At 50.2% G+C, this 27,175-nt stretch overlaps 2 protein-coding genes across 7 annotated transcripts in view; one reads left to right on the plus strand and one right to left on the minus strand.

The window, feature by feature from the left end:
• The first annotated feature begins 384 nt into the window (after window positions 1-384).
• VWA2 (von Willebrand factor A domain containing 2) lies at window positions 385-22,706 on the plus strand. Of its 2 annotated transcripts, none has more exons than XM_083843142.1 (14): window positions 385-495; window positions 5,230-5,288; window positions 5,853-5,927; window positions 6,937-7,070; window positions 8,448-8,557; window positions 11,151-11,345; window positions 11,485-11,615; window positions 12,191-12,323; window positions 13,567-13,622; window positions 14,478-14,585; window positions 14,720-15,301; window positions 15,579-16,130; window positions 19,190-19,312; window positions 19,821-22,706. In XM_083843142.1, exons 2-14 carry the CDS (start codon window positions 5,240-5,242, stop codon window positions 19,940-19,942), a joined length of 2,370 nt encoding a protein of 789 aa, XP_083699268.1. In that variant the 5' UTR covers window positions 385-495; window positions 5,230-5,239; the 3' UTR covers window positions 19,943-22,706. The 2 variants fall into 2 exon arrangements, with proteins under 2 accessions (XP_083699268.1, XP_083699269.1); XM_083843143.1 differs by lacking the exon at window positions 385-495 and adding an exon at window positions 502-737.
• Window positions 22,707-24,236: 1,530 nt separating this feature from the next.
• Window positions 24,237-27,175, minus strand: part of AFAP1L2 (actin filament associated protein 1 like 2) — a 63,562-nt gene continuing 60,623 nt past the window's right edge. For all 5 annotated transcript variants that reach the window (XM_083843147.1, XM_083843145.1, XM_083843146.1 and 2 more), the window contains exon 19: window positions 24,237-26,589. In XM_083843147.1, the coding sequence (XP_083699273.1) occupies window positions 26,563-26,589 (27 nt within the window). In that variant the 3' untranslated portion in view covers window positions 24,237-26,562. The remainder of the gene's footprint in view (window positions 26,590-27,175) is intronic.

Consider the following 27,175-nt stretch of genomic DNA (forward strand, 5'->3'; position numbering starts at 1 on the left):
ATAGCTCATATAACTCTAAAAAGGGGTCCTAAATAACCCCTCTAGGTGTAGGGTCTGAATGTGGTTGATAAAAAGTAGTTTTAGCTGGAAAACAAGCAGTAGGGAAAACAAACAAACATCCCCCATCAAAGTAAGTAAGGGAAGTAAGTTATTTCATAGCTGGTCTGGCTTTTACCTCTGTTTTTGGTCCTGTTTTACCTGTTTTTAGACACCTGCCCTCCCTAGCCAGCCTGTCCCAGGTGTGCTGAAGTCAGCTACACTCAGGCTCTAGGATGAGTAGGTACAACAGCGTGACTCTGAAATGAAACCTAGAGCACTTTTTTTATTTTTTTTTTCCCCCTGCACCTCCTGGAGCTCGTTACGCAGCCGGGGAAGGGGCAGGCGGGGATGGCTGAGGAGGCGAGGCCGCCTCAGCTGGCGGGGGGCGTGCGTGCACCGCCGGGCCAGAGGGGCCGGGCAAACCCAGCAGGTGTGCAGGGGCCGCGCCACATTAAGGTAAAATGCACCCGCAGCGACTTCATTTTCTCCCGTTCGGCTGGTAACCTCCGCGTCAGCGCTTGAAGATCTCACCTTTTACCTCTTCTCGGGGCTGACTTCTCCCTCTCTGCTTCAAAGACGGCTGCGAGCCAGGCGGTGCAGGGGGCCGGCGGTCTCCCGGCCTCCTCGCCTCCTTCCCGGCCGAAATCCGACCCCACGCCGCTGCCCCACCGAGGCCGGGGAGGGAGAAGCCCCCGGAGGTGAGGCCCCAACCCGGGGAGGATGCGGGGTGGGGAGGCCGAGGGGCTGCCGTGGCCCCAAAGCCCCCGTCCGGGTCTGGGGATCCCAGCACCGAGGGGAGGCTGCGAGCGGGAGCCGTGCTGGGGTGGCTTGGCCAGGCTTCCTGAGCACTTGGTGCACAAACAGCACTGGGCTGCTGAAATAATGAACAGATAAACCAGCCCTAGCCCCTGCTTCGAGGCTTTCGGCTGGCTCGTGTGTCATGGGTTTGGGGAGACGCGCTGGACTTGTCAGGGCAGGCTCGCGGGCAGGTTGTGTCTGGTGGCCTCGCTGATGGCCTCCTTCCGAAGCCACAAGGCTTCATCGAGTCTCCGCAAGGACTGAAGGACCTCAAACGGTGTCTGTGATGTGTCCGGGTGCTTGTAGTTCGTTAAGGAGAGGTCATTAAGTGGCTTCTGTCTTTGAGAGTGCATGGAGCGGCTTCTCCTGGTGTGTTGGCGAGGGGAGGGCTCTGGTTCACAGCTGGGTGATGGACCCTGCCTGTGTTCAAGAGGGATGAAGATGCCTTCCTCAGAGCTGCTACTTAGAAAATCAGGAGGAAAGGAAAGGGGAAGGATGCTGCTTCCATGTCAGCTGAGTAATATGTGAACAGACATTAAAGCGTGGCTCGGAAATTGTGAAAATGACTTAATGGGGGCTTCTGGTAACTTGCCTGCCATTTTACATGTTTAATTTTGCATAGTGAAGATGAGGCATCACCAGGAGACCTGCACCGTGTATAAACACGCTTTCCCATTTCCCTTTCGTCTGAGCTGGCTGTGCTGGAGAGCCTGTGTGTGTGTAGGGCGTGCTGGGACAGCAAACTATCTTCTTTTTGGGTGCTCTTGAAGGTATCTGTTCAGTGGGGTCAGCCTAGGAGGTACATGCAGGTGAAAAATTAATAATAAAAATTTGATCGTATCCTGCTTCTGTAGAAAAAAAAAAAAAAAAAGGGAGGATTCCCACTCTCTGAAATTCCTTTAGGAAGGGCCCACAAACCTCTGTCCTGAAAATGCGTGCAGGTAGCAGCTTGTAGTTTGCAGGAGTGGTGCCATGGAGAATTCCCAGGCTGTGCCTTCTCCCTGGGGGCTCTCAGAGATGCAGCAGGAGGATAAGGTGGTGTTAATTGTGCTTGGTTTTGTGAAAGGGGCTGGGTATGTGATGATCAAGAACATCTTGGCGTCATACAGGCTGAGATGAGGACAGACTGTCTCGTGTTCTGAGAGCTAAATTAAATACCAGAGTTGACAAAAGAAGGATTTTTCTTCCCTTCCTCCAGTCCCTGCTGTAGGTAACCGCTACAACTGACTGGCTAGGAAAGCTAGAATTCCTCTTCTGCAGGATTAGGTGTTAGGGGAAGAGAAAGGATTGCCACAGCAATCCTCATTCCTGCATCTGATGCTGTGAGGTTTGTCCTTCCGAGCCAGCCAGCAGGTACCTGTGGTTTGAGGCTTCTATTTGTTAACAACCAGCTTGATCCTCAGTGTTTTAAGGACAGATTCTTACTGCTGAGGGATAAAGCAGAACCGTGTCTTCCTGCTGAGGTGCAGAGGAAAGCCACAAGGATGTGGGGAGCCTGGCCCTCTCCCACCTCCTCTGGGAACCATTTGCACCTGCTCACGGTGCAGGTAAATTGCTCACTGACCCACTTCAGGTGGGGATGCTTCTGGCTGGGATGGCACAGAACAGACCCCAAACAGGCACCAGCTGTGGCCTTCCCAGACCTGCACGGGGCAGGAGGGGACGATTACAGTGACTGCAGCTGAGCCCATAGCCTTGCATGAGATCCCAGCAGGGTACGGGACCCAGTCCTCTGCATGTTTACATGACCTCAGTGTAATTGTATTGTTTTTGTGTTTTTTCTTCCACTGCTGTTGGTTTATCTCAAGAAAACCAAGTTCACAGAGATCACCTTTCCCCTTTTCTCAGGCACTACACAAAGCTTTTCTTCCTGGCATCTGTACTTGCTGCTTGCTGCTGAGAGCAAGTGCTCAGTGCTTGAGGTGCTCTGGCTCCCGGGGGTGGCCTCAGATGTGACATCCAGCAAGGGATGAAAAAGATGAGGCATTCCCGGGAACACTCCTGCTGCTCTAGCCACAGGCAAAGTCACTAGCGTGAGCACGGCTGTCAGAACAAACTGCACAATAAGTTTAGCACAAGCTCCTGGGTCAGAGAAGTGTCTTTTGTTCTGCGGCTCGTGGCTCTTGCAGGACCTGATGTGCAATACCTAGATTTTGACAGTGCCCCGTGTGAGCGGTGCTGCAAGATCAAGGTCTGTGCGCAGGAGCCCTTCTTGCCCTGGGGAAAAGAGCCTGTCAAAACCCTTACTCGGTGCAAAACCAAGGGTTTTGAGTAAACGAGCTGGTTTTGTCAAGCATATTACGAAAAATTAATCTTGTTTATCACTTGTAGGAGGAAAAAAAAAAGCGTCAGAAGTTTTAGACTGATTTTTTTAGTGTGCATTTGAGCAGCAGTTAAACTTTTCCTGTCTTCTTCCTTCCTCCGCCTGCATCTCTGGCTCACGCTTCTCCCCATTAGCTGTCCCCAAAGAGCCGAGGGGATACCTGGAGTTCCCCATAGATGCGTCCCACCTGCCTCCAACCTCTTAGCAAGCCTTAGGAGATGAAGCAATGAGAATTGCATCGCTTGCGATTAATGCCTTACCTTGGACAGCAAATCCACCTTTGGGAGGAAACTTCCAGCCTCCAGGAAACCTCCTTCGTGCGGGTAGGGCAGCGGGTTCCCTTCGGCGAGCCGGTGCCACGTCCTCTCCGGCAGACTGGCACTGAGGGGAGGCACCACGTTACAACCGTGCTGTCAGGGTGTCGCTGGCTTGTTAAGGTCATGCTTTGATGAATATGCAGCATAATCCTTTCTGCCTTCTCTCCTGCTATTAAATAAATGGAGGACAGTTAGGAGAATAAGCTGGAGGATGCCTTTTGTTGCAAGCCAGGTCTCAGTGTAGTGGGTTTACGTGGCAATGGGGCCATGAAAAGAGCTGGTATTTAATTAAAGCAGCTGTGACAGGTACTTTTACCCATTTTTCTTCTTGTCCCAGCACAAGAGGAACATCTGCCCCAAAGCAGTGCAGGCGGTAACCCTTCTTCTGATAACCGCCCATAGAAGTGGTGGGTGTGTTTGTACGGATACACAGGGAATAGCACCTCATGGCGTTGTTTTGTGCCAGGCAGTTTTGGCAAGGTGCACCTTGTCCTTTCTTGCGGAAAAGCCTGCCCAGAAGAGCAGCCTCTGTTGCTTAAAGCTTGGCTGGTGTCTTGGGGTTTCAGGTTTTACGTGTTCCTGGACTCCTGGGTGTACACCTGTGTGTCACCGGGGGCTTCCCACCTGTGGAAACAGCAGAGGCTGGGGCCTGACTTAAAAAATTGTGGAAACTGAGGGAGTGAGAAGCCAGAACTGAGCAGGGCCCGGGGTGGTCAGTCAGGTCCGGGCCTGAGAGGACCCGGTGCTCAGCTCTGACTGAATAAATGTGTTCCTGGTGGAGCTAACATACAGAAATGTGCTGGACAGGGGCAGCAATCGAAGGTGGCGTGGCTGATAGCATGGTGGCCCCACAGGAAAACCCGTGAAGCTGCTTCCTGGCCTCTGTTTCTCTGAAGCGCGAGGTTTGCCAGGTCGTGCTTTCAACACACTGGCATCTGGAGCGATGGGAACAGGCCTGTTTTGGTGATTTCACCAAAAAGTGCAGGTTCTTCCTATTTATTTAATGTATCATTAGCTGCAGAGATGAGTCTTTCCTGTGAAAAGCCCCCTCTGTCTTCACAGAAAAATAATTGACGCGTAGAGGTGGTGGTCAAGCAACACACTTATTTGTCTTTAACTATGCAACAAAAATCTGCTTTTGCAATGGGGGAGACCAAAACCCAGCCTAAATCTGGTCAGAATTGCCCTGGTGAGTGTACCCAGCACTCCCAATCTGGAGAAAAATTAAATATACACATCTTAAATAGAAAGACAAGGCCTCTGCCAGACATGCTTGGTCTAAATCTGGGCACGTTTGAAAGTGTCACTGATGTCCACCTACAGAGTGATGGCAGCCTTTCTGATTTCACAGAAAACGAGCAGTCCTTTGCTGGACGTTTGCACATAAAAGCATCTCCCCAGAAAGCAGTCCTCAGAAAACAGGAGGCACAAAAGAGCCCGAGGCAGAGTGTTGTTGAGGAAGGGCTGGGCAGTCCCGCCTTCCACTGCCAAGCCTGCTTCCTTCTGGGCTTGGGAAGAAGAGTATACAAGGTATACAGGAGGAGCTTTCTTCTCTATCATTCCTTCTATTTCAATGTTTTGTTTCCTGTTTCCCACCCTTCTTCCCAGGACAGCTGCATTCGCTGCTTGTACTCAGACCAGACATTTTGGAGCTCTTCATGAGACAACCAGCAAGGCGATTTTAGCTGCAGGCAAAGAAACCTGCTTTAGGAATTGGATTAATATTCCTTTCATTTTTTTCTTTTCTCTCAGGTTTGTCGCCATGAGCCTCTTGCCACTTGAGTCCATCTGCGTTTTCCTGCTTCCCCAAGGTACGTTTAAAGTCGTCTTTCTGCATCAGTGGTTTCTCTCTCAGATGCTTCCCCGTCTGCAGCTGGAGTTCTGTGCTCGGAGGTGCGAGAGCTGAATCCAGGAGGTTTTCATGTAAGCCTCTGCTTTACATGGACAGGGGGAAAACGGTACCTGGAGAAACAGCTTTTCAAACATGCCTGACTGTATGTGAAGAGTCTATTTGAAACAGGAAAAGCTGATGCTGTTATTATGATATTAAAAGTTCGTAGATGTCTCCAGTTGCAGCTGTTTGGTGTGTCCTGTGGCTGCGGTCTTCAGAGCCGGAGCCTGGCACAGCTTGCAGTGAGCGGGGGCACCGTCCTCCCTTGTGCAGGAGTGAGGTGCGTGGCAAATTGTGTCCGTGTCCCTGCCAGAAGGAATTTCCTCCTGGGGGTGCTGATGGGCTGAGCTGCATCACCACGTTATGTTTTGCAAGTGTGAAATCTGCCCAGCAAAACAGCATTTTTACTGCTGCAGATTAAAGGCCGCATTTATTTTTTTTTAAAGGCAGTTTCTGGTACTGATGGATCTGTTTGATCCCACAGTTTTGCTGGCGATGGGTATACAAGAAATTCATGCCGACCAGGAGATGATTGGCAAGATTTCAGCTGCTGGCCAGCGTAAGTTTGTTTTTATAACTCAAGCCTTCTACTTTCTGAATTCTTTTTTTCCTAGTTTCTCTTGTGTTTTTGTTTGTTTTCTTTTTCTTTTGGGGCCCTATTAGTTCCTAAAGTCCCCCCCTACTTACAGACTATATCATGCATTCTCCTGTTAGACATTTGCTATTGTCTGCCTGTCAATTTACATCTTTTCTTATGCCAGCCGTGCCCTCCAGCCCCATCCCGCAGCAGTGCCGTGTGTTCAGCTCAGACTTTCCATCCTGGTGTGCTCCACGTGGACGTTTCTCCCTGGTGCACATCACCACCAGCCCCTTGGCTGCGTGCGCTGCCAGAGGGATGAGGGGCTTCCCCTGCAGCACGATGCCTCAACAACATGCACGGGGGAGTCGGCGTGTTCCTGCAGGCAGGGGTGACACAGGGACACGGCCCTGAAGGCAGGAGAATGGTCAGATCTTTGTGAAACGTGTTTCTGTCAGTGCCTTGGAGCTGTGCAGAGTTTGTGTTTACAAAAGCAGAGCGTGCTTTGAACACTGTGCTGTAGATGAAACACATCTGGCTCCACGGGGCCCGGCGTGCCTTGCAAGTGCCTACTCTGTGGGCTGGGAGAGCGACTCGCCCCGCAGCTCACAATCTCGCTGGATGTGCTCACCAGAGCTGCCAGCTCCCTCGATTCCACAGAGCCCAGGGGGCCGGGCTGGGGACCTGAAATCTCAGGTGGAAGCCTTGCAAACCATCAGCTCTGAGCTGTCCTGATCAGAACAGGAAGGAGAGCGTGCAGGGTTTGGGTTGGGAGTGTGGGATCTCCCCACTCTGTGCTCTGCAGGTCCGTTTTTTTATTTATTTTTTGCCATTTACTTCCAGAGACTGATAAATTCAGGCGCTTTTATTTCCTTTCCTTTCCTTTTCCCAATTTTTGTTTCATTGTTTTCTAAAAAATCTGCCTGCCCAGCTTCTGCAATTGCCTCGGATCCAAGCGTGAGCCCACAGCATATATCTTGTTCCCTCCTAGTGATGCAGTGCTCAGCCGCAGTTGATATCCTTTTCCTCTTGGATGGCTCCTACAGCGTTGGCAAAGGCAGCTTTGAAAGGTCTAAGCACTTCGCAGGCAAACTCTGCGATGCCTTGGACATCCATCCAGGCAGGGTGAGTGTCAGGAATGTCTCATTTTAGTCTCAAGCAGCTCGATGATGTGTGGGAAGGCGAGTGATAGCATGCTGAGTGAAATTGCAAAATTCATCCTGGCAGCTCCCTTGGGGTGAGGATATTTATTCAGAAAGATGCAGCGAAGGTTTGTGAAGCAGTGAGGCTGGAGGACTCTTCTTGATTCTTCATGGATTTAAGCAGTTCCATTTGGTCTTGAGAAAAGACGTAATCATTCAGGTGAAAGATTCTGATTTGTGGTGTGTTTTTTTGTTTGTTTTACTGATTTTTGTTTGATTTTGGATGCTCATAGACAGACTACAAATGGTAGCACCTTTTTGTGTTGTTTCCCACCCCCCCCCCCGGAAAGTAGCAGAATTAGTCTCTGGCAAGTTCTCTGTAGGGACAGTAGAGAGGTCCTCTGTAGAGAGGTCTCTACCTCTCTGTAGGGATGTACATGACACAGTCTGTTGGCCCTGCTTCTAGAAAGTCCCTACTCCAAAATAAGGCCAGAGGGCAGAACAGGAGTTCATGCCAGTTGTGTACAGAGGCGTTTAGGAATCTGCATGCTGCCACAGGTCTTCACAATGTTCTTGTCCTCCTCAGCTGCTAGTGGACCTACGTTCTCTGCAGCCAACAGGGATGTTGCTCAGAGGGGAGGTTTTCACTCCTGTGAAACCTCCCATTACAATTTGGTTAAGGACAGGTCCTGGCTGGATGCTCTGTTCTTTCATCCCTGCAATATTTGCAGATTTGAGGAGTTGTTTCCTTAAATACCATGCTTCCCCTAGTCATTCTGTTAATCCTTACATAGGACTGAAAATCAGTAGCCTTTTTACCTTCAAGACGTCACATTCCATAACGCTTCTTGTAAGGCTTCAGTGAAATATTCTGAATGTATAGCCCAATATAGGTAATTTAGTCAGTTTGCATTTTCAGCTATAGCAAATGGTTTTAGAGGAGGCAGTGGAAAAATAATTGCCTTGAGTTACCTGCTGTGATCAGTGCCAGAGGGAGCTGCTTTTAGTAATGGAAAGATTGCCATCTCAGTGTCTCAATGGTTTGGTGTAAAAGGTGTTATTTATAAACTTATTATTATCCTTGAGGCTATGAGCTGCTCTGAATGGATAAATACAGTTCCTGAGCTGCCTGCGACTGTAGCAGAGCGTCCAATGTTGTCTGCAGCTGAACTTCTTTTGCCTTGTTTGTAATCAGTACAGGCAATGCTGTGGTTTATGCTCTTTTTTAAGGTATATTTAGAGTGCCAGTGGTTCAACATGCAAAACAATGTTTGTTGTGATACAATTTAGAGTTTCTAAATCTGTAAATTGATCAAAAGACTCGCACCTTTCTTTCATACTCTTTAACCTTTTCTTTTAGGTCCGTGTGGGACTGATACAGTTTAGTTCAACTCCCCACCTTGAGTTCCCGCTGGATTCATACCGAACCAAACAAGAAGTGAAAGAGGGAATCAAGAGGACGGTGTTCAGGTCAGCTTATTTTACAGCTCTTCTCTTTTTCTGGGCTATGAGTGATCTCTGGACTGAGAGTTTTCCAAGATTTCCACCTCAGCTCTGCGTGCACCACTGCGATACCTGTAGGAAGGGGGATGAATGGCCAGTGCCCGTGGTCCATAATCCACAGCCTGCGACAAGCGTGCGTCCTGCTCTGTCTTTGTCAGTGCAGGCTAACAGGGGAGAAAACTTCCAATGTCACACTGTAATGTGGTAGATAGGGGAGAGTTTCTGTGCTGGGTGGAGGGTTACATCCTTCCTCCTGCTGGCAGGAGGTGCAGGGATGCTCTGCTGCTGTTTGCTGGGCCGTACAGTGAGGAGTTTGCACAGCCACAGCCGTGGGCTTGCAGAGGAAAAAGCAAGTGTGGCCTTCCTGCCTGGCTGAGCGCTGGCAGGACAGTGTGTACCTTTGGGTTTTGGTGGTTATGATTTCCTTTGACCTAGCAGGTAGTGATGAATTGCTAGCGCCTCGAAATCTGTGCATGCCTTGCATCTGCTGAATCCAAGGGAGTTGGGTTTTCAGGCAGAAATCGGGTCTTCAGACAGAAATTTTCTTCGTGAACGTTATGACTTGGATGTGTTCCTATGGCCTCAGGAAATGGAGTCAGAAGCCCAAAGAAACACTCTTCTCAGAGACTCTCAGCATCCAGACTTTTCATCTCCAAGAAATACATTTGGATCAGCAAAGGGCCTGACAACCAACCCAAATAACACTTGTTTTGGTGACAGATGAGGTATCGATACGGCCCGCGAGTGCCTTCTCTTTTGTTGATCTGCGTTAGGGCGAAAGGTTAGCTCAACTTTTCTCGTGGATGCCTGCTGCTCTCAGCACGGTGTACATGTTGCGAGCAATGTGACCACTTCTGACTTTTAATCAACATCAGTTAGCTGGGTTTTGTTGCAGTGCTCTTGATAAGCCTATCAAATCAAGAAAACCTCTTTTGTTGTGTTACAGGGAAAACTTACCAGAAAAAAAAGAAAGAAAGAAAGAAAGAAAAAAAAACAACACACTCCTCCTCCTTGGCTATTGCTTATAAGTCTGAGAGTAGAGAAAGCGAAGCAGTGTTTGGTGTCTGGCACTGAAATTCTTTGACAACAGACGGATGCTGACAGATTGAACAGAAATAATGACATTGTGCTCAGCCATTTCATCTAGCTTAAATGAAAAACTGACGTTTCAGAGTAGATAAAATAGTTATGGATGGATTCCAGTTGGCTTCTGAAAAACGGTGTTTGACATCTTAGTTGAGAGCCTCCTTGACGTGCTCCTGGCGTTTCCCAACTTCAGCCCCTGCACCGGGCACAGAGCTGAGAGCACTTAAAAGAGGCAGCACCAGGCTGCGGTGAGGCTTCTGTGATTTGTTTGGAGACTGTTGGTCTTTTTCTGCGAATCTCATCCAAATAGCTTTTGAATGCACTGGCCCATCTTTTTGCTGTTTTTCCCCTGGAAAGTAGCAGCATTGGTCTCTTCTGTGGGGGCAGGTGAGAGGGAATGGATGGTTTCCTGGGGAAGGACAAGAACGGGCTGATGTCGACAACTTGTATCGTGTTTTAAATGGCCCCATGCTTGTTCCAGATGATCCCATCTCCAACATGAGAAGGGCTGGGGACAGCTTGTGCTAATGTCAGGGACTGGTGCACCTTCCCTATCACACCAGTGCTGCTGGCATGCAACCCAGCAGATGAGGGTATTGCTTTCAATTGAATTCAGGGTAGGTTTAGACAACCAGAGCACCGGGTGGCTTTTCTTTATGCTTACTTTAGTAGTGTAAAGGGCACTGGCAAAGCCCTGAAGAAGTCATGCCTTGTATTCAGTCCTATGGAGTTTCTGGGAATACACTAAGAAGCTTAGCATTTGTATTTTCAGGAGCTTTCCTACAGGATGGACAAAAGACTTTAGTAAAAAAAAATAAAATAAAATAAAAAATTTGAATTAAACCTCAGATCTCAGATTAACCAGGGAGAAAGAGGCAAAGGCTTTCTGCCCACTGCCAGCCTGCAGATTCTTAGCCACAAGCTGCGATGCATGGCTCCCCTGCTGTAGCTCTCATCTCAGAATGGCAGGAGATCCTCTGGAGGGAAAGGGATGATATGTGGCGAGAAAGTATACCACTTTTATGTGCCTAGAGGAAGGAAAACTTTTGAGATGCTGGTCTTTGTTCATTATCGCCGTTTGTACTGTGTTTCTGACTGGAATACAAGAGATTGCTGTTAAACCGCTTTTCCAAGCCACTCTTAAAGAAGTGGTTTTCATTTTCAAATGGAAAAACAGAAGCAGTTGATAGTTGTCATAACTGGAAATTAAACTTAAATATTCTAGAGTGCTCTGTTTTATTAAGTCTTCTTAACACAACTGTGGGTTGGAGAGGAGAGAGGTAAGGATGGATAGATGGACCTGTGGAAAGATGACGAGAATGACAGGTTTGGACGTCTCTGTGGATGCCTTGTGTGGCAACAGACGGAAATAAGTGAAGTTCCTCCCTTCCAGATGTTAGAAATGTGGAAATCAGCAATAGCAAGAGAGGAAGGTTGATTTCTGCTTTTCCAATTTTATCTCCCTTCTCTCTAGAGGTGGGAGCACAGACACGGGCCGGGCTCTGAAATATGTTCTCCGCAAGGGCTTCCCGGGTGGCAGAAACTCGACCGTCCCTGAGATCCTGGTCATCATTTCGGATGGAAAGTCCCAGGGCAGTACCGCAACTCCTGCCATGCAGGTGAAGGAGAGAGGGACCACCGTTTTTGCAGTGGGAATCAAGTTTCCAAGGTAGGAAACTCCACAGCGTTGGGCACGAAGGCCCAGCTCACCGAATGGCAAGCGTGGGGTTTGTTTTGGTACTCAGCTCCTTGGGGACCATTTAGGGCCTGGTTACATGAGTGATTGAACCCCCCCCATTGCTTGGCAGGTGGGAGGAGCTGCACTTGCTGGCCAGCGAGCCCACCGAGCAGCACGTGCTCTTCGCTGGAGACGCCGCCGATGCCTCCAACGGCCTCTACAGCGCCCTCACCGGCTCCGTCTGCCGCGCCGCCGCCCCAGGTAGCCTCAGCCCCAGCTCTGACCCTGTCACTGAGTGAGAAAAGAGGAGGTGGTGTCTGAAATGCTTCTCTAGACCTGAAGGGTCTCAGACCTAAGTCTTGGTGTATCTCTGTTGACCTCTCAGAGTGGGAACACCAGACCTCGCTCATAAGCACGGTTGTGCTAGATTTTCTAATAGACTTGGCTGTGTGGTAAGGGGAAGCCACCAGGGCCTCGCAAGAGATGGAAGAGATACCCATGTGGGAACTAGGGTGGCCCAGAGGTAGAAGTAAATCAAACACAGGAGTAACGAAGGCACCAGAGGAGCTGAAAAGTGCTGCAGTGCCACAGCAGTGCGGTTTTATAGCCAGAGCAGAGGGGGCTGAAGAGTACCCCAGGAGGCAGGGTAGGCTGTGAGACTGACAACAGAGAAATTCTCTTCTGGGGTCTCATCGAGGACTCTTTGAAGCACTGCCTCCTGAACTGTTGGCAGGTAGATGAAGAAAGCTGGTTTGTTTCAAAGGGCTGCTCCACTCCCACAGAGACTTGGTACTTTCAGGCAGTTGACCCCAGTTCGGGTTTGCTTTTTGCTACAGGCTGCAAAGTCGAATCCCACCTTTGTGAACGCAGGACCCTGGAAACTGTGAAAGAGCTGGCTGGAAACTATGTCTGTTGGAAGGGCTCCAAGCAGCAAAATGCAGTGCGTGCTTCGCTGTGCCCTTTTTACAGGTGAGTCAGACACCCGCGGATCTCAGAGTGAGAGGGACAGAGAGAAGAAGGGACATACAGCAGTGAGGCTTTTGTCTGACCGTGTCTTTATGGGGATGAAGATCCCTAGAAACACTGGTGCAAGCATGGAGCATAGCCCTAGGAAGAAGCTACCCCTGCTCTGACCATTGGCTGGCCTGAAAAGGGCAAGAGGAGCATCTGAGGTGCAGAAGGAGAAGATGATTTTCCCAAGAGCACCCAAAAGGTTATCAATGGAATTGGGATTAGTCTCCTACCTGCTGAACTGAGGTGCCTGGAAGTTTACATGCCTGTGCCTACTCTGTGCTACAGGGGGTTTCTAGGTCTGGCTCCCTGCATGGGCGCTAGTTCTGTTTTCCTCCCTGCAGGCTTTTTTCCCTCTAGAGGAGCCCCTTCTCCTTTGCTTGGGTGGCCTGGGAGGGACTGTCCTGTGCAGAAGCTCCAGGCACTGGTAGAAAATACCCGCAGTCATGATGTGGCAGTGCCAAAACTGGGCTGTGAACACGGAGGCACTTTGTTAGATCAATGGCAGTGAGCTGCGTGAGGGGAATTTCCTCTTGCCCAGAGGGGAGGCTGCAGCTGGAAACCCACAAAGCTTGCCAGGTCCTCCAAAAGATGTCATCACTGCAGTCAGTGCAGTAGGGAAATGCTTTAAAATGAGCTGTGAAGAGGAAGGCAGCTTCTCGCTCTCTTTGCTGATAACAAGAGCTGAGTGAAAGTGTTGGTGTACAGGAATTGTTGTGTGTGTGGGTATTTTCCCTTAGAGGGGATGCCTCATTTGTTTGGTTTAATATCAGGCAGTCAGATAAATATTTTAAAATCACTTTGTATCTGGGCTGTGCTACGAATGGCCTGCTGCACAGATATATTGGGGGATGATTACACAGACAATTTCAGACATGTCCTGAAGTTTAACATCCCTTCTTTAAGAACTAAAAAAAAATCATTTGAAGCCTTAAAAATATGTCCATAATCTTTAGGCATAAAATGTTGAAGTAGAGTTCAAAAGCAAAAGAGTAGATTTGATAAAAAGATCTGTATTTCTTTCACCACCCCACTTAGAACAGATGTTTTTATTTGAAATACTAGTTTTGAAAATTTGCCTTTTCAAAAGAAAATGTGTTCCACTGAAAACATAGTAAGGTCAGCCTTGAAGGTACCTTGTTAATCTTTAAATTCATGCTAGATTTTATTTTCCTGTTTAATAATAAACTTCCTATTTCAGATGGAAAAAAGTCTTGGTAAAACACACATCCAGATGCTTCCGAACTGTATGCCCAGGTAAGGTTATACCTTTTTTGAAATTTTATTTACCAAGCAGGAAAGGTAATATAAAAAGATGCAGTCTTTATCCTCACTTCTGAAAATTTTGTTCTGAGTAAAGGATTGTGATCTTCAGCAAGAAGTTGATACTACATCCCATTTTGTCATCTCATGGATATGTATGACCAGAATTCTTTTGAATTAAAATACCTCCCCACCTTTCCTCCTTCCACCCGAGGAGTCAGTTCTCTCCTCACCTGCTCGTGTTGCTGGGACAGGGGGTTGCCCTGTTCCCGATGCCTGCGGAGAGCCACAGCCCTCCATCTGAGGGTGTGCAGGGTGGGATGCTTCCACTCGTTCATTGGGTACCGTGGGCATCATCAGTTCCGCAGGGAACCTGACACTTGCTAATTGTCAGCCTGTTTCTGTGACAGTGGAAATAGCTGCAGGACTTGAGCTCTGCGCTTAGCCTCCCTCCCTTTGCTGGTTCAGATAACAGTGGCTTTATTTTCTTTGTCAGTATAACATTGTCCAAGCAACAGGTGAGACCTTTCCCTTCTTTGCTGGTGTAAATCTGGAAGGACTGCAAGGAGTTTTTTAACTATTTTGTATGTACATGAAAGTAACTTCATTGGCATTATTGGAAGGCAAATGAAGTGAGGTCAGTCTGGTTTGCTGTCTTCACCGCTGTCTATCTGAGAAGCATCCCAGGAGAGTGAGGGTGCACATGGCCCTGCGTTAGCTCCAGCTGCAGGAAGACGGGCTGAAGTTTGACCCTTTTCCACACCAAAGGCCATTCTCGAGCCAGCACAGGATGGGAAGGGGCAGGCTCCCTGCTGACTCCCTGTCTTTCCCTTCTCTGGTCCCGTTTAGACCCTTGCGACTCCCAGCCGTGCCAGAACGGTGGCACCTGTGTCCCAGAGGGGCTGGACAAATATCACTGCCTGTGCCCGGTCGGGTATGGAGGAGATGTCCACTGTGGTAGGTGTGAACCCATGCTCTCCCTCCTTCCTTCTCAGCTGTGTCCTGCCTTGGCGGTGCCCATGGCAGGGCCGCAGGAACGACTCCAGGGGTCAGCATACACTGTATATAACACATTGCTCTCTCCCTTTCAGCACCAAAGCTGAGCCTCGAGTGTGGCGTGGATCTCCTTTTCCTGATGGACAGCTCAGCGGGGGTCACACTGGAGGGGTTCCTGCGCTACAAGGCGTTCCTCAAGAGGTTCCTCCAAGCGGTGGTGGGCCGGGACTCACCAACAAACGTGGGGGTGGCCCAATACGGTACTGATGTCAGGATACCCATTGAGGTGGGACAACACAAGGATGCGTTTGGTCTCATGAAGGGCATCGATGCTTTGAATTTCGGTGGAGGAGGAACCCTAACAGGCAGAGCCCTGCGGTACGTTGCACAGCATGGTTTTAGGAGCACCCCAGTCTTTGCAGATGTGCAGGATGATCTCCCACGCGTGGTTGTCTTGCTCACTGACTCCAAGTCCCAGGACCCAGTGTCAGAAGCTGCCAAGTATGCGAGGGACCAAGAGCTCTTCTTGATTGGTGTAGGCAGCAGCTTTGTGGGAGCAGAGCTGGCTGAAGTGACCGGCAATCCGAAGCAGACAATAGTCTACTCAGATCCCCAGGATCTGTTCAACAAGATCCCAGAGCTGCAGAGAAGAATCTGCAGTGTGGACAATCCTGAAGGTAAGAGAGTGGTGAAGGGATTTCATGATAGGTTTGTCAAACCACTGAACTCCACTGGTCCTTGTTTTGCTTTTGTCGGTCGTGGATTCAGGGACTAAGCTTCCATCACTGCTTTTTATGATGGAGCTGTATCTACCGATATTAAAGGGTCTTAGATCATCCTTCACAGTGATCAGTAGTGATGAATTTTGCCCACCATTTGCCCCCACTGCTCTTTTTGGTAGAAAGAAGTACATATATACTCTGAAAATTACATTGTTTGCACCCTTCTCTCCAGGCTGCCAGGCACAGCCTCTTGACTTGGTGTTTGCTGTGGATGCCTCAGCTGGCGTTGGCCTGGAGAATTTTCTGCAGCTCAGGGACTTCGTCAAGAGCAGCTCTTCGCACTTCAGCATCAACCGGGATGTCACCCAAATTGCCTTCGTGGCCTACGGCAGCAAAGCTCACACCGTGTTTGCTTTGGACACCCACACGAGCAACTCAGCTCTCCTCCAAGCCGTCGACCAAGCGCCTTTCCTCGGGGACGTGCCCTCTGCCGGCAGTGCCTTACGCCATATTTACGGTGACGTGATGACAGTGCAGAAAGGAGCACGGCCCGGTGTCAACAAGGTGGTGGTGGTGCTCACAAATGGAGGTGGCACGGAGGGTGCAGCTGCCCCAGCTCAGCAGCTGAGGGACAACGGCGTCTTGGTGTTTGTGGTCGTCATTGGAGATGCACGGAGGGACGCGCTGCTGAGGGTTGCTGGGTCTCCCACCTACCTGGTCCCCATCTCCTCCTATGAAGCCCTGCGGCATTACCAGGACCTTATCACTGAAAGAATCTGTGAAGGTGAGAACATCCCAACCTCGCTATTTGTGCTGTTGGCAGGTGGTAAACTTCATAAAACAGGCATAGAGGGGAGTTTCATACGTAGTCCTTGTTGTTGTGGGTTTTCTGATGCGTTAATGAGTGCTCTTGGTGTTGTCACGTGCACTTTACAGACAGGGAGACCATGACATAGAGATCTGATGATTGTCCAAAGTAATCCTAAAGAAACAGGAACCAACTTTCCCAATATTGAGTGCAGTTGGTGAGGTCAAGCTTCATGTGACTGGCTCTTTCCAGCCCTGCCAGGTCCAGGTTCTGCCTTCACTGAAAGACTAAGACATTGCTCATTTTCTGATGTTGCTTTACATCTGTAGAATTTGCTCTGTGTTACTGTACCTTCTGAAGTGTTTTTAGGGAGGATTACGGGGATGCATTTCTGCAGCCAACAGTGTTGGTCCCTGACCGAGATCTCTGAGTGTTGGTCTCCCTGAGCAAGTGTCCCACTACAGGACACTGAGATTTTGTTTGCATTGCACAGGATTTAATCCAAAATCCAAAATCTGTCTGGTTTTGGAGCCTGCAGACTGATAAATTGAGGTCTTCAGACACCTTATGCTTAGTTTTGTTTGCAGGACTAAATCCTTATTCCCAAAGCATTCAGGAGGGCAGAATTTTCAAATATTCATGTAAATCTCATGTCTGTGTGCTTTCTTCACAATTTCAAGTTCTGAGGGGCGGTCCCAGCTGGGAAAAAATGCATACTGAAATCAAGTTTGAAACACGTGTGTGCTGTGTGTGAGTGCTTGTGTTTGAAATGAGCTTTTCAGAATGGAAAGCAGCCCTGGTTTGCAGACATTGGTGGTGGAGAAAGTCCTTTTAGTTCCTTGCTGCTCCAGCTCATCTCTCCCCCTTTTTAAATGCCATGTCTTACTTCTCATTTGTATCAGTATAACATTTAGCTCTTTGGTCTTGTTATGTTTTAACCCATAAGTAAGATCAAATGAAGAAGCAAGTTGAGCAGTGCTGTGATTAGCAGCACAATCAAAGGTCTTTTTCATCTGTTGGCATGCCGTGGCTCTTTCAGGGTTAGAAAAAACGCCAGAGCTGTCTCTTTGGGACGAGGAGCCTGTCTCCTGGCAGGCCTCTGCAGGCAGTTCCTACCTGGAGATGTTCAATGCGCTGCTATTACAGCGGTATTTTCAGCTGTGTTATTATAAAAACAATCTCCTCTACCATGAAATTAACCACAAGGACACAGATGAAGGGGAAGAGACAGCAAGGTTCAATGATTCAGGCTAATAACATACCATTTCTGGAGACTGAATCGTTGCTTTCATTTCACGTGCAGGTAATCACTGTTTGTACTATAGAGGCTGGGACCCAGGCTGATGTAAAGATAAACCCTTCATTCACTCTTCTACTCTAAGTCCAAGACTTAATAACAGAACCATTGTCTGTGAAAGGACTTAAAAAGAAAGACTCGTGATAAAAGTATGTGAAAAACAGACCCTGCCTCTGGATACCTGGAGTATTGTATTTATTAAGAGGCTTAGCTGAAAAGAGACCATAAAAAATGACCTGGAGTCTAGGAGAAAGGATCCTAAGCACTAATTATATAAAATAACAAATTAATAGAAATACAGGCATCATCAAAGGGTAAACTCCCCGAAGTGAAAGAAGCTGATTTAAGGTGCTATTGTGTTAACGGGAGGCTTGAGTTCAGAGAAATGGTGTCTGGGCGGAATAGCATGATTCCCCCAAACAGGGATCCCCAGGTTGTGCCGTGAGCCAGGCGTGGAGGGAAGTGGTGGACACAAGGCGTGTGGAGCAGAGCACCAGGAAAGCTCTCTGGGGAGCAGCCGGGGCCCAGAAGGAGTGTGGTGGGTCTGAGAGGGGCCTCTGGCTTTGGTTGCCAGCAGCTCTGCCACCCTGCCATGAAGGCAAAGGCACCTGTCCTGGGGACATGCCGTCAGGCAGGACCCCATCCGGGGTGTCTCACCACAACAAAAAGGCAGTTGAAGTCAGCTTGACTCCACGTAAAGTCAACAGGAACTGATGATTGAGATCCCTCGAATCTAGGACTGGCGTCAGTGATAATTCTGCCCGTCTTAGGTGTAGGTTTGAGTGTTGATGTGCAATCATCGTTGTCTGTACAGGGGGAACGACTACAATGTGTTGTGATCTGTAGTAACTGTTGTGGATAGAGGATAGAAGTTGTATTCTTTCCCTCTCCTTCCTTTCCTACTCCCTTTGTCTGCTTTTCCTGCTGCGGAGCAAAGGGCGAGGCTAGAGGGTGCAGGCCCTACACCACGCCGTGGTTCCCCGGAGGAATTTCACACCTTTACCAACGCTGCGGTAGAGGTGCCAGAAGGCTGGAAGCGAATTCCTCAGGGATGCCACTACGTAACCTAGCGTATTCACAGCAGGAAGCGCTGCCAGCCCTGCTGCCAGCTGAGGTCTGCTCCTTTCGGAGGGCTGGGAAAGCTGCCCCATATCTCACAAGAACAGAGCTAATTACAGCCTAGGCTACCATTGCAGGCTTTTCTCTCAGATCTCCAAGAAAAAAGCACTGAAATATTTCCCGTATTGTTTTCCCCTCATGCCATCCCTGCTGCCCAGCTGACTTCTTGTCCTTGCTGCCCTCTGGTACAAGCTCAGGCCCTCTCCAGGGCGAGTGGGGTTTGAACTCCGGGGGTGCCTGGGCTTGTAAACTGCTTGGAGCAGGGCACGTGTCTTGCTCTGCACTGGCGGCGTCTGGATCTGGGAGGTTTAGAAGCGCTTGTGTCTTCAGTGCACGGCTCTGAAGATGCTTCCTTTTAGATCATAACATCTAGCAAAGCCATCCTTCCTCTTCTCCAGGTTAAACACAGAGGAGTCTGCCCTCTGTGTACAAACAGGGCCGTAGGCGTACGCCCTCTGCCACGTCTGTGTGCCTCCCGCCCCGCTCGCCCCAGCTGACATCTCCTGACCTTGGGGATATTTAGCTGCTGTCTTTTTGGAAATGTTCCTGATGGACGTGGGTCTTAACGATTACCACTCTGCCGACGTGCCTGACCCTGCTGTCCTGCTGTTTGTTGCAGAAGCGAAGAGCCCCGTGAGCCTGTGCAAACCCAACCCGTGCCTGAACCAGGGCGTGTGCATCCTCGGGCCTGGAAGCTACCGCTGCGAATGCCACGGCTGGGAAGGACCCCACTGCGAGAGCAGTAAGCCTCAGCAGACACCAACCGTGACGGGCCTCGTCCGTTCGGCCCAGCCCCGCTGAACTGCTCCCAAATGCCCACCTCTCCCTTGAGCAGAGACGTGGCTGTAACTCCCTGACAGCCCTCCGGTGGCCTTGGTGCTGGCGTGGTGTGTCGCCCGGAGAGCAGAGAGGTTTGGGATGCTGAGGGCATCTCTCGGGAAGCTGCACCCTGTTTTATGTGTTCACCAAGAAAGCCGAAGCCCAAGGTGTAATAATTTTGGTAGTCTTCCCCTCCGTTCTGTTCCCCTGTCCTGTGGGCCCTGATTGAAGAAATGAGCCCTCCTGGGCTATTGGGATGGGAAGCTCCGGCCGCCCTTTGAAGGGACGGAGTTATCGCTAACTCTAATAGTTATCTGTCGTTAGATAACTCTCGGAGTTGTCTAATGGCGTTTGTTGGGCCGTAAGGTGCTGAGCTTATCCCTTGGTCCTAAAGCCCTTATCCCATCTGCGTTTCTCTCCTTCTGCAACAGGAGCTCTCCGGGGTGACTCCCTGAGATCCCCAGGCCTTCCTCCGGACTCCCGTGCGCAGTGGGGACCAAGGGCTTCGCAGCACTTCTCCAGCGCCCAAAGGCACGGGGACCACAGACACTGACGCAGAGGTGCGAGTGCCCCGGTTCTCCTGCCACCGACACGGACTGCTGCTCGCAGGCACGACCCCCCGGCCACCTCTGGCCTTGGCCCAGATCAAGTGACTGGCACCGAGGCCATGCTGAGGATGTTCCCAGTTCCTGCATCACACAAACTTTCCGGTGCTTGCTTTCTTTTTGAATCAAGTAAATATTTGTGTTTCAGTATTTATCGTTGGCATTTTGCATTTCGTCATCTGGAATTCTGGTGCTGTGGGATTTTTATTTGTTAACAGACTTCTTGAAAGATCTTTGAGTTAGTCTAAAATTATGTGGGAGTCTGAGCAATTCTGGAGTTTCCACCGATGGGGGATAGTGTAGATTGCAGCTTTGTTCCCAGTGCACAGAGATTTTTAAGGAAGTATTGAATCAACTGAGCCAATGGGCTGGGTCAGACTCTTAGTCAGCTGTAATCTTGATGTTAGTTTTTGGATCAGCCTAAAGATTTGTTTGTCTTTCTGAATTTGACTCCTTGATCTTGGCCAGAATTAGTTCTCAATGGAAAAACTGCAGAATGAAATTACTGGCTTTTTTTTTTTTTTTAATGAGGAAGTTGCTTCTTAATGTTCTCTTTTCTGAGCTTTTTGAGTATCACCTCGCAGTTAAGGAGGGAGCATGACTGGGGAAACTGAGATGGATCCTGAGGTCTCACAGACCCAGTCAGGACCCTTGGTCCCAGCTGGCTCCCTGGTTAGGCAGCGGGTGACGCAGTGAACGCCTTGATAGATACCTACAGGAACACAAGTACGAGGAAGGAGATCTGGTTGTGAGTTTCTGTTCTGTTTCGTAAGTTGTCCGTGCCGCTCTCTTCTCTGAATTTATGTGGACTGATCTGATATGGTTAGTTTCACAGGCATTTTTTAGCTGCCCATTTTTGATAAGGAGAGAGGTTTGAAAATGATTGGTTTTGCAAGAGCATTCAATGGTTTGTGCAGCTCCAAAGCAGAGGGTACAGAAGAGGAAGAGGCCTGGACATCTCTTCCCAAATCTCATCCACCACTTCCTTTCTCCTCTTGTTGGCCACTTCTTTGCTGTTAACTTTGTATGGTATGTGTTTTTTTTACTTTTTTTTTTTTTTTTGGATGAGCCTCGTGGCATTTCTCCCTTCCCTCTTTGCTCTAAGCTGACCTTGTCCGCAGCACAGCAGCAGTCCCTGCAGCATAAGCTGGGCTCTGATGGTTCACGTGTCTCCAAAGATGCTTTGGCCTCACGCTTGCATCCTGAGCCTCACTGGATCACCGGGTCAGTTTGCCCATGGAGCTATAAGCCGTGTGTAATCGCTCCCCAGGGCCAGAGGTTCGCGCTGTGGGGTTGTTCTCTGCTGCTTTTCCCATGGCACCCGTCACTTCGGCAGAGTCAGAGCAGCTCTGGACAGGGCTGAGGCAGAGACATCAACTGCGACTGCCAGCCCTTGTGACAATTGTGGCTGTTGTTCACGGAAGAGGAAAAATGCCCTCACCCAGATGTCCTGGCTCAGCGTTTGAATAGTAACATTAGATGTGCAGAGAGAGACCCAAATTATTCCGCAGGTTCATTGTCAAAAGAACAACTGTGTAAGGCACTCCTGGGGATGAAAGCTGGCGCCAAGACACGAGCGATGCTATCACACCTTGTGGAGAAACAGGTTAGGGGAAAAGGGGAATTTCCTCTCTCTTTTCACTGTCGCTTCAGTAGATTGTCTGTGCGCTTTGGTGCCCGAGGCACAGCAAAACGGAGGTTTGGTTGAAGGAAGGGCTGACAGGAAGAGAAATGAAACCTTTACAATTACTGACTTAGCCAGGGCTGTAGCTATGCGTTTCCCCTGCTATAAAAGTGTCGGTTGTCTCTTGTTACAGGGAGAATGGGCTCCATCAGATTCACAGTGAGCATCTAAAGTCGTGGTTTGTGTTTTATGGTGCGGAAGCACCCGTGGAGCCAGCTGGATTCCAGCCAAGCTGCTCGGAAAACTCTTCCCGGGTCTCTCTGATGGGTCACGGAGACTGCAGCGCTCACCCTCGTGGTGTGGGGTTTGCAGCTCCCTGCTGGTTTCTGTGCCATAGCTCGTCCAGCAGCACTGTTCGTTCCCTCCTCGCAGCCTTTTTCCCCTGCAGGATCAGGCTTCCCTCTCAAACTGTGGAGCACGTTTACCTTGCCTGGCGCACAGCTCTGGGGCTGGGGTATGCTCAGCCTCATCCAGGTGTTTGGAGCCTTTCCCTTGCATCTCTGTTGCCTGCAGGATAGTTTGTACGGTGCTGCTGAGCATTTTGGCTTGTGGCAAGCGTGGTTTGCATGTAATCTGTGCGTGCCTGTCTTCGTTTCAATATGTGGCTATGAAGTACGTTGGTGGAGTGCCTGGGCTTTACTGGGACTGCTTGCTGGGGTCCAGAGTTGGGAGGAACCTTCTGCTGTGTTGAAGCACAGACAGACGAAGCCCTCTGTGAGATTTGGGAGCCACAGACTGCCAGCTCTAGTGCTGCAGACTGTATTTTAATGCCAGGTGGGATATATCTAGCCCCGGGCATCCGATTGTCAGGTAGAGCTGGGATGAAAGCCTGGAGGAGTTTCAGGGAAGCTGGTTCCCGTGCTCCACTGGATTTCCAGAGGCGTGAACCTCTGTGTCTGTAAAAGCCAGCCCCTAGCCTCTGGGTGAATGAGGCAGGGGTCTGAGAGCCCCAAATGCCCCAGGGATCCCTGTGTCAGGGATCCACGCGTGCTGCACCTGTGACCTTCCTCCTAGATGTGGCTGAGCACCCAGCCTCGGGTGGTTGCTCAGCCGTGCTCTGCAGAGCCTGCTTGCAGGGTGCCAGCCGCGCCCCGCAGGGTGCAGCCCACGCCGGGCTAGGTCCACCGTGGAGGAGCAGCTCTGGACGCTTGGAGCAGCCCCGCAGAGGTCACCAGGACTCACGCAGGCACTGGTACGCCCAACGTGCATGCGTGGGACAACCCGGCTTGGTCTCAGGTGACCGTGGGTTCCTCGCCTCTCAGTGTCTGTTTTTGCATCCACAGCCTTCCATTTCTGCAGGGTTTTGCCAAGGGAGAGCAAACGCCCAGCAGCAGCAGCCCCAGCAGCTCTGCTTTTGTAGGACGAAGCGCTTTGCAAGGTAAGGGGGGGCGTAAGGGCAGCGGGAAGAGGGGGAAAAGGCAAAGGTCATAAAGGTCAGGGAGTTGGGATGGTCTTGGAGAGAGCTGCTGATCCCACAGGCAGGTAGGACATTGCTGAGCAGTTGGAGCTGTTTTATTTTGCCTCTTTTTTTTTTTTATTTTTTTAATTAGAGTTGAAGATCCTGGCTAATTTCTAGGCCCTTTCTCCTGCAAATTTTAATTAAAAATGGGTAAGTAAAAAAAGAAAGTGGCTTGGGGCTCTGTTGTGATCCCTTATTGGGTTCACTCCCACAGACTTGCTTTGAATTCAGTCAGAAATATTTAACAAGAACGTGTCTGATGGGGGCTTGGGCCCTGGAGGCTGGGCGCTGCTTGCCCCTGGCACAGCCGCTGAGGGGGTCCCTGCGAAGGCGGCGCTGATCCTGTCTGCCTTGGCGGGGGGTGCAGAGGCCGAGGCCTGTGCCAGCTCAGTGTTAGGTGTCTGTGCTGCTAACAGCTGTGAACACCTCTTATGCTGCAGGATTGCTGCAGGAACCTTCGCTGCTCATGGGCCAGGTGCTGACTGCAGGGGAGAGGCCGTTTCTTCTTTAAGAAACTGGGATTTAGGTAAGTGCCACGAATTTCACCCCCTGTAGGTCTTACCTTCCCTCTGCCCTTGAGTTTCTTGCGCAAAGCAAGCAAAACCATTCCTGTTGTGCCTAGTAAATATTTGTTTCACAAAGGGGTCTGGTTTGGCATCTGTGTAGCCTAGCTTCAACAACTTTCTTTCCTAACCCTTTTCCTTCCTTTCCAGCTAAATGCCTTCCTGCTTGGCCCGACAGCGATGGCAGCAGGCACCAAGCGCTGCACACAGTTGCTACCTGGTGGTGAGCGGGAGGTAAGGGACTTTTGAGACGTTATTCCCTCTGTGCTGGTTTTGTGCTGAGGACTGTGCTGCTGAGGCTGCTGCACGTATTCATGCAAACTCCTTGCTATTTTTCAGTGGGTTAGCTGTCAGAAAAATTTGGTTGGCGTTGCTGTCACTATAGAGGACTAAACTATTTATTTCAGACATAGACTTTGTGGACTGCATAGCCAAGGAACTCTGTAGTAACTAACAGTGTAGGGGTTTGAAGTGCAGGAAAGCCATTGGAAAATAGAGCAGGGACAGGGCGTATTAGAAATAAATTACACTGGTAATAATATACTCAACATTTTATTATAAAACCCTCTAAAGCGCCACTTTATAGCTCACAGTTACGACAAAGGAAATGCCTTGAGTTAAGAAAACAATGGGGACACAGAGACATTGTTTAACATTTTTTTGTCTGGGAAACACGTGTTGCTCAGGACTCGCCTACGTTTACCATCCCCTGGCGGTCCCAGCAAGCCCACCGAAGCTGAGGGGGCTGCGGTGCGGGCAGCGGGGCTGCTCTCGCCCAGCGCTGTCTGGGTACCACTGTGAAATGGCTGGACAAGCTCTGGCAGCTGACAGCGGGGTGCAGGGTGAGGGCATGGTGCTGTGTGTGTATTTAGGGGGTGGACGGGGTCTATTTAGGGTGTGGACAGGGTCTCCTGCCAGCTCATCGTGGGTCAAAACAAAAGCTTTGTGATGGTGGCCGTGGCCTCCTCGTGCTTTGGAGCTGAAAGGCCCCTGGGTCCTGAGCCAGCAGTGGCAGCAGTTGATTTGCAGGAGTTTTTGCTACGTGCAAACCTTGCTGAGGGACAGGGCTGACAGCTGGGGCTGGTGAACCCCTCCTGAGGCCTGGGCTTACAACTTCCTCAGTCTGTGGCACAGTAAAAACAGGCACGAGGGCACCCTTCTTGCCTCGGGGATACCCTGCCCACGTGCTTTGCTGCACCAAGGCTCGGTGGCAGCAGCGAGCAGCCTCCCGCACCCCTTCATCCCCCAGCCATCAGACCTCTGTTCACGGAGAGGCCTCATTTGGAGCTGATCTCGGGCCTGTCAGAGGCTTTCAAGGGTTAGGAAGGTACAACGTTTTGCCTGTCTTTACCCTGGTTCTGGGTGCTGTTTGTCAGCGTAGCCGCAGGACCCCAGGGACAGCCCAGCCGGGTTAGCAGAGCTGCTTTGGCTTTGCAGGGTTGGAGAACGCTGAGGCCCTGCCGTCAGCTCAGTTACCGAGCTGCAGGGCTGAAGGACCAGCAGAGGAGCCAGGCAGTGGTGTCTGCAGGCCTTCAGATGTGACAGCAGGTCAGGAGGAGGAGAGGGAAACAGGTGGATGGATTTCTGCCCTGCGCCTTCAAATTTTACTGTCTCTAAGCTTACCAGTTCCAGGCACCTAACATCGCTCATTAAAAAGCTCGGCCAGAGAGGAGAGGGATGAGCTCTGCAGGCCACAGCACCCAAAGGCTATATTAAGTTTAATCATCTGGAAATAAGGGTGATAGCACCAAGACAGCCAGCAGCCTACCAGAGACACGGAGGAGAACAGATCCAGCACCCTCCTGCACCCGTGTGAAGTGTTCCTTTCCCACAGGGAGGTGTTCAGCAGATTGTGCAGTTGCTGCTGTGCTGCAGCTCTGCAGGGACCAGAGAGCATCAGCAAAGTGGTGCTTGCAGCCAGGGCAGGAGCACAGGGACACTTTTACCTTCCCTCCCTGTGGAAAGGGCCAGCATCAGGATCCAGCATCCTCATCCACCAGGTAAGCAGGCCTGGACCTTTGGTAAATTGTTAACAAGCCTTCAAATATGATTTTCTTTCTTTTTTTTCCAGAACTCCTCTGGATGCTGTCTGAGAGATCTTCTTTGCCCAGAGCCCTTGGTGCCACCGGGCTGCAATATAGCACAAGAAGGTGAGCAGGGATCTTCCTCCGTATTGTGGCAAATCAACCCTGCTGCAGGCTGGTAGGAAAAAGGCTGCAGTGTGATGCATCTGGTCACTGAAAATCTCTGCTGCAGGTGTAGATATACTTAGTGCCCTGTTGTGCTGAGAGGATCCTTCCTGCTGGTGTGTGCTTCTCATCCGTGTCTCAGCCATCGCTCAGGCCTGGGTACCTCCCCAGGCTGAAGGCTGGATGATCTGCAGCTGAGTGATGACCAGCAGCAACAGGTAAGACTTTAGCTGATTGGGATTTGCTGTGACAGGTTGAAAACCACTGGGGTATAAAGAATAGCAGAGGCCTGTCCTGAACCCACTACTGTCACTAATATAGAAACCTTAATAACTCATTGATAAACCTTCAGAGTAGAAATACACAAAACACCCCTATGTACAGTAACAGTCTTGTTTACATCGACTGGGTTAGGAATCGGATGCAAGGATTGCCACTGGTTGTTATTGTTTTAGCTACGTGATGGGACTTGTCTGGAAAGAGCAAGATCGTTTGGGCTAATTGATATTGGCAGCCATTGGCTCCACTGCTGCATCTGAGCAGGTGGAGCGACGCAGAGGAGGCGCGTGGTGTGGGTTGTGTTGCACACCCAACCTCCACCGAGAGGTGATTGAATCCCCTTGTCCATGCCTGGGTAATTCCAGTCTTTAGTCCATCTCTGAAAAACGTGCTTCTAACTAGCGCCCTTCTTCTCCCATTCCTGCCAAAGAATAAAGGCAAATTAGTCAAAAGGTAGATCTGGCAAGCAGCAGTAGCTGTAATATGCTCAGGAGCAACCTGATTCTCTGGTACCGAGGGGTTTTAGCCGCAGAGTGGGTCAGGGAGGTCTCTGTTAGAAGCAATGCTTTTGTTACAGCCTTCCCACTCCAGAAAGCAGTGGCACTGCCTGCAAGGGACCAGGCACGTGGGTGGGTAGATGGGGTGAGACATTTAAGAGGGTGACAGAGAAAAGCTCAGCCAGCATCCTTGTTTTGTTACAAAGACAGATGATGGTAAGGAGAAGACCATATGGGGGCCGCCTCCCAGGTGCTCAGAAGCAGACTACCAGATCACCCGTCCTCCTAGCGAAACTTCAAATGCGTTTCAGCACAGTTTCAGTGAGAGGAAGCCTCTTGTTTACTCCAGTTGCTGCCAGCACAGTCAGCATGGCGCGGCTCCAGTTACAGGAGCACACAGCGATTAGCTGAAATCACAGCCAGGACAAGCCCAGGTGAAAAGCCCAGAGGAAAACCAGGCTGCCCTGAGTCATGCTCAGCGCGCTGCCCAAACACCAACAGGCCAGACCC

This window comes from Anser anser (assembly GCF_964211835.1).
Source record: "Anser anser genome assembly, chromosome: 7".
NCBI lineage: Eukaryota > Metazoa > Chordata > Aves > Anseriformes > Anatidae > Anser > Anser anser.

Coding starts and splice junctions, on each gene's coding strand:
- VWA2 (XM_083843142.1), top strand. CDS start 5,240: ATGAGCCTCTTGCCACTTGAGTCCATCTGCGTTTTCCTGCTTCCCCAA. Junction 7,071..8,447: donor TGGACATCCATCCAGGCAGG/GTGAGTGTCAGG, acceptor CTTTTCTTTTAG/GTCCGTGTGGGACTGATACA. Junction 11,616..12,190: donor CTGCCGCGCCGCCGCCCCAG/GTAGCCTCAGCC, acceptor TTTTTGCTACAG/GCTGCAAAGTCGAATCCCAC.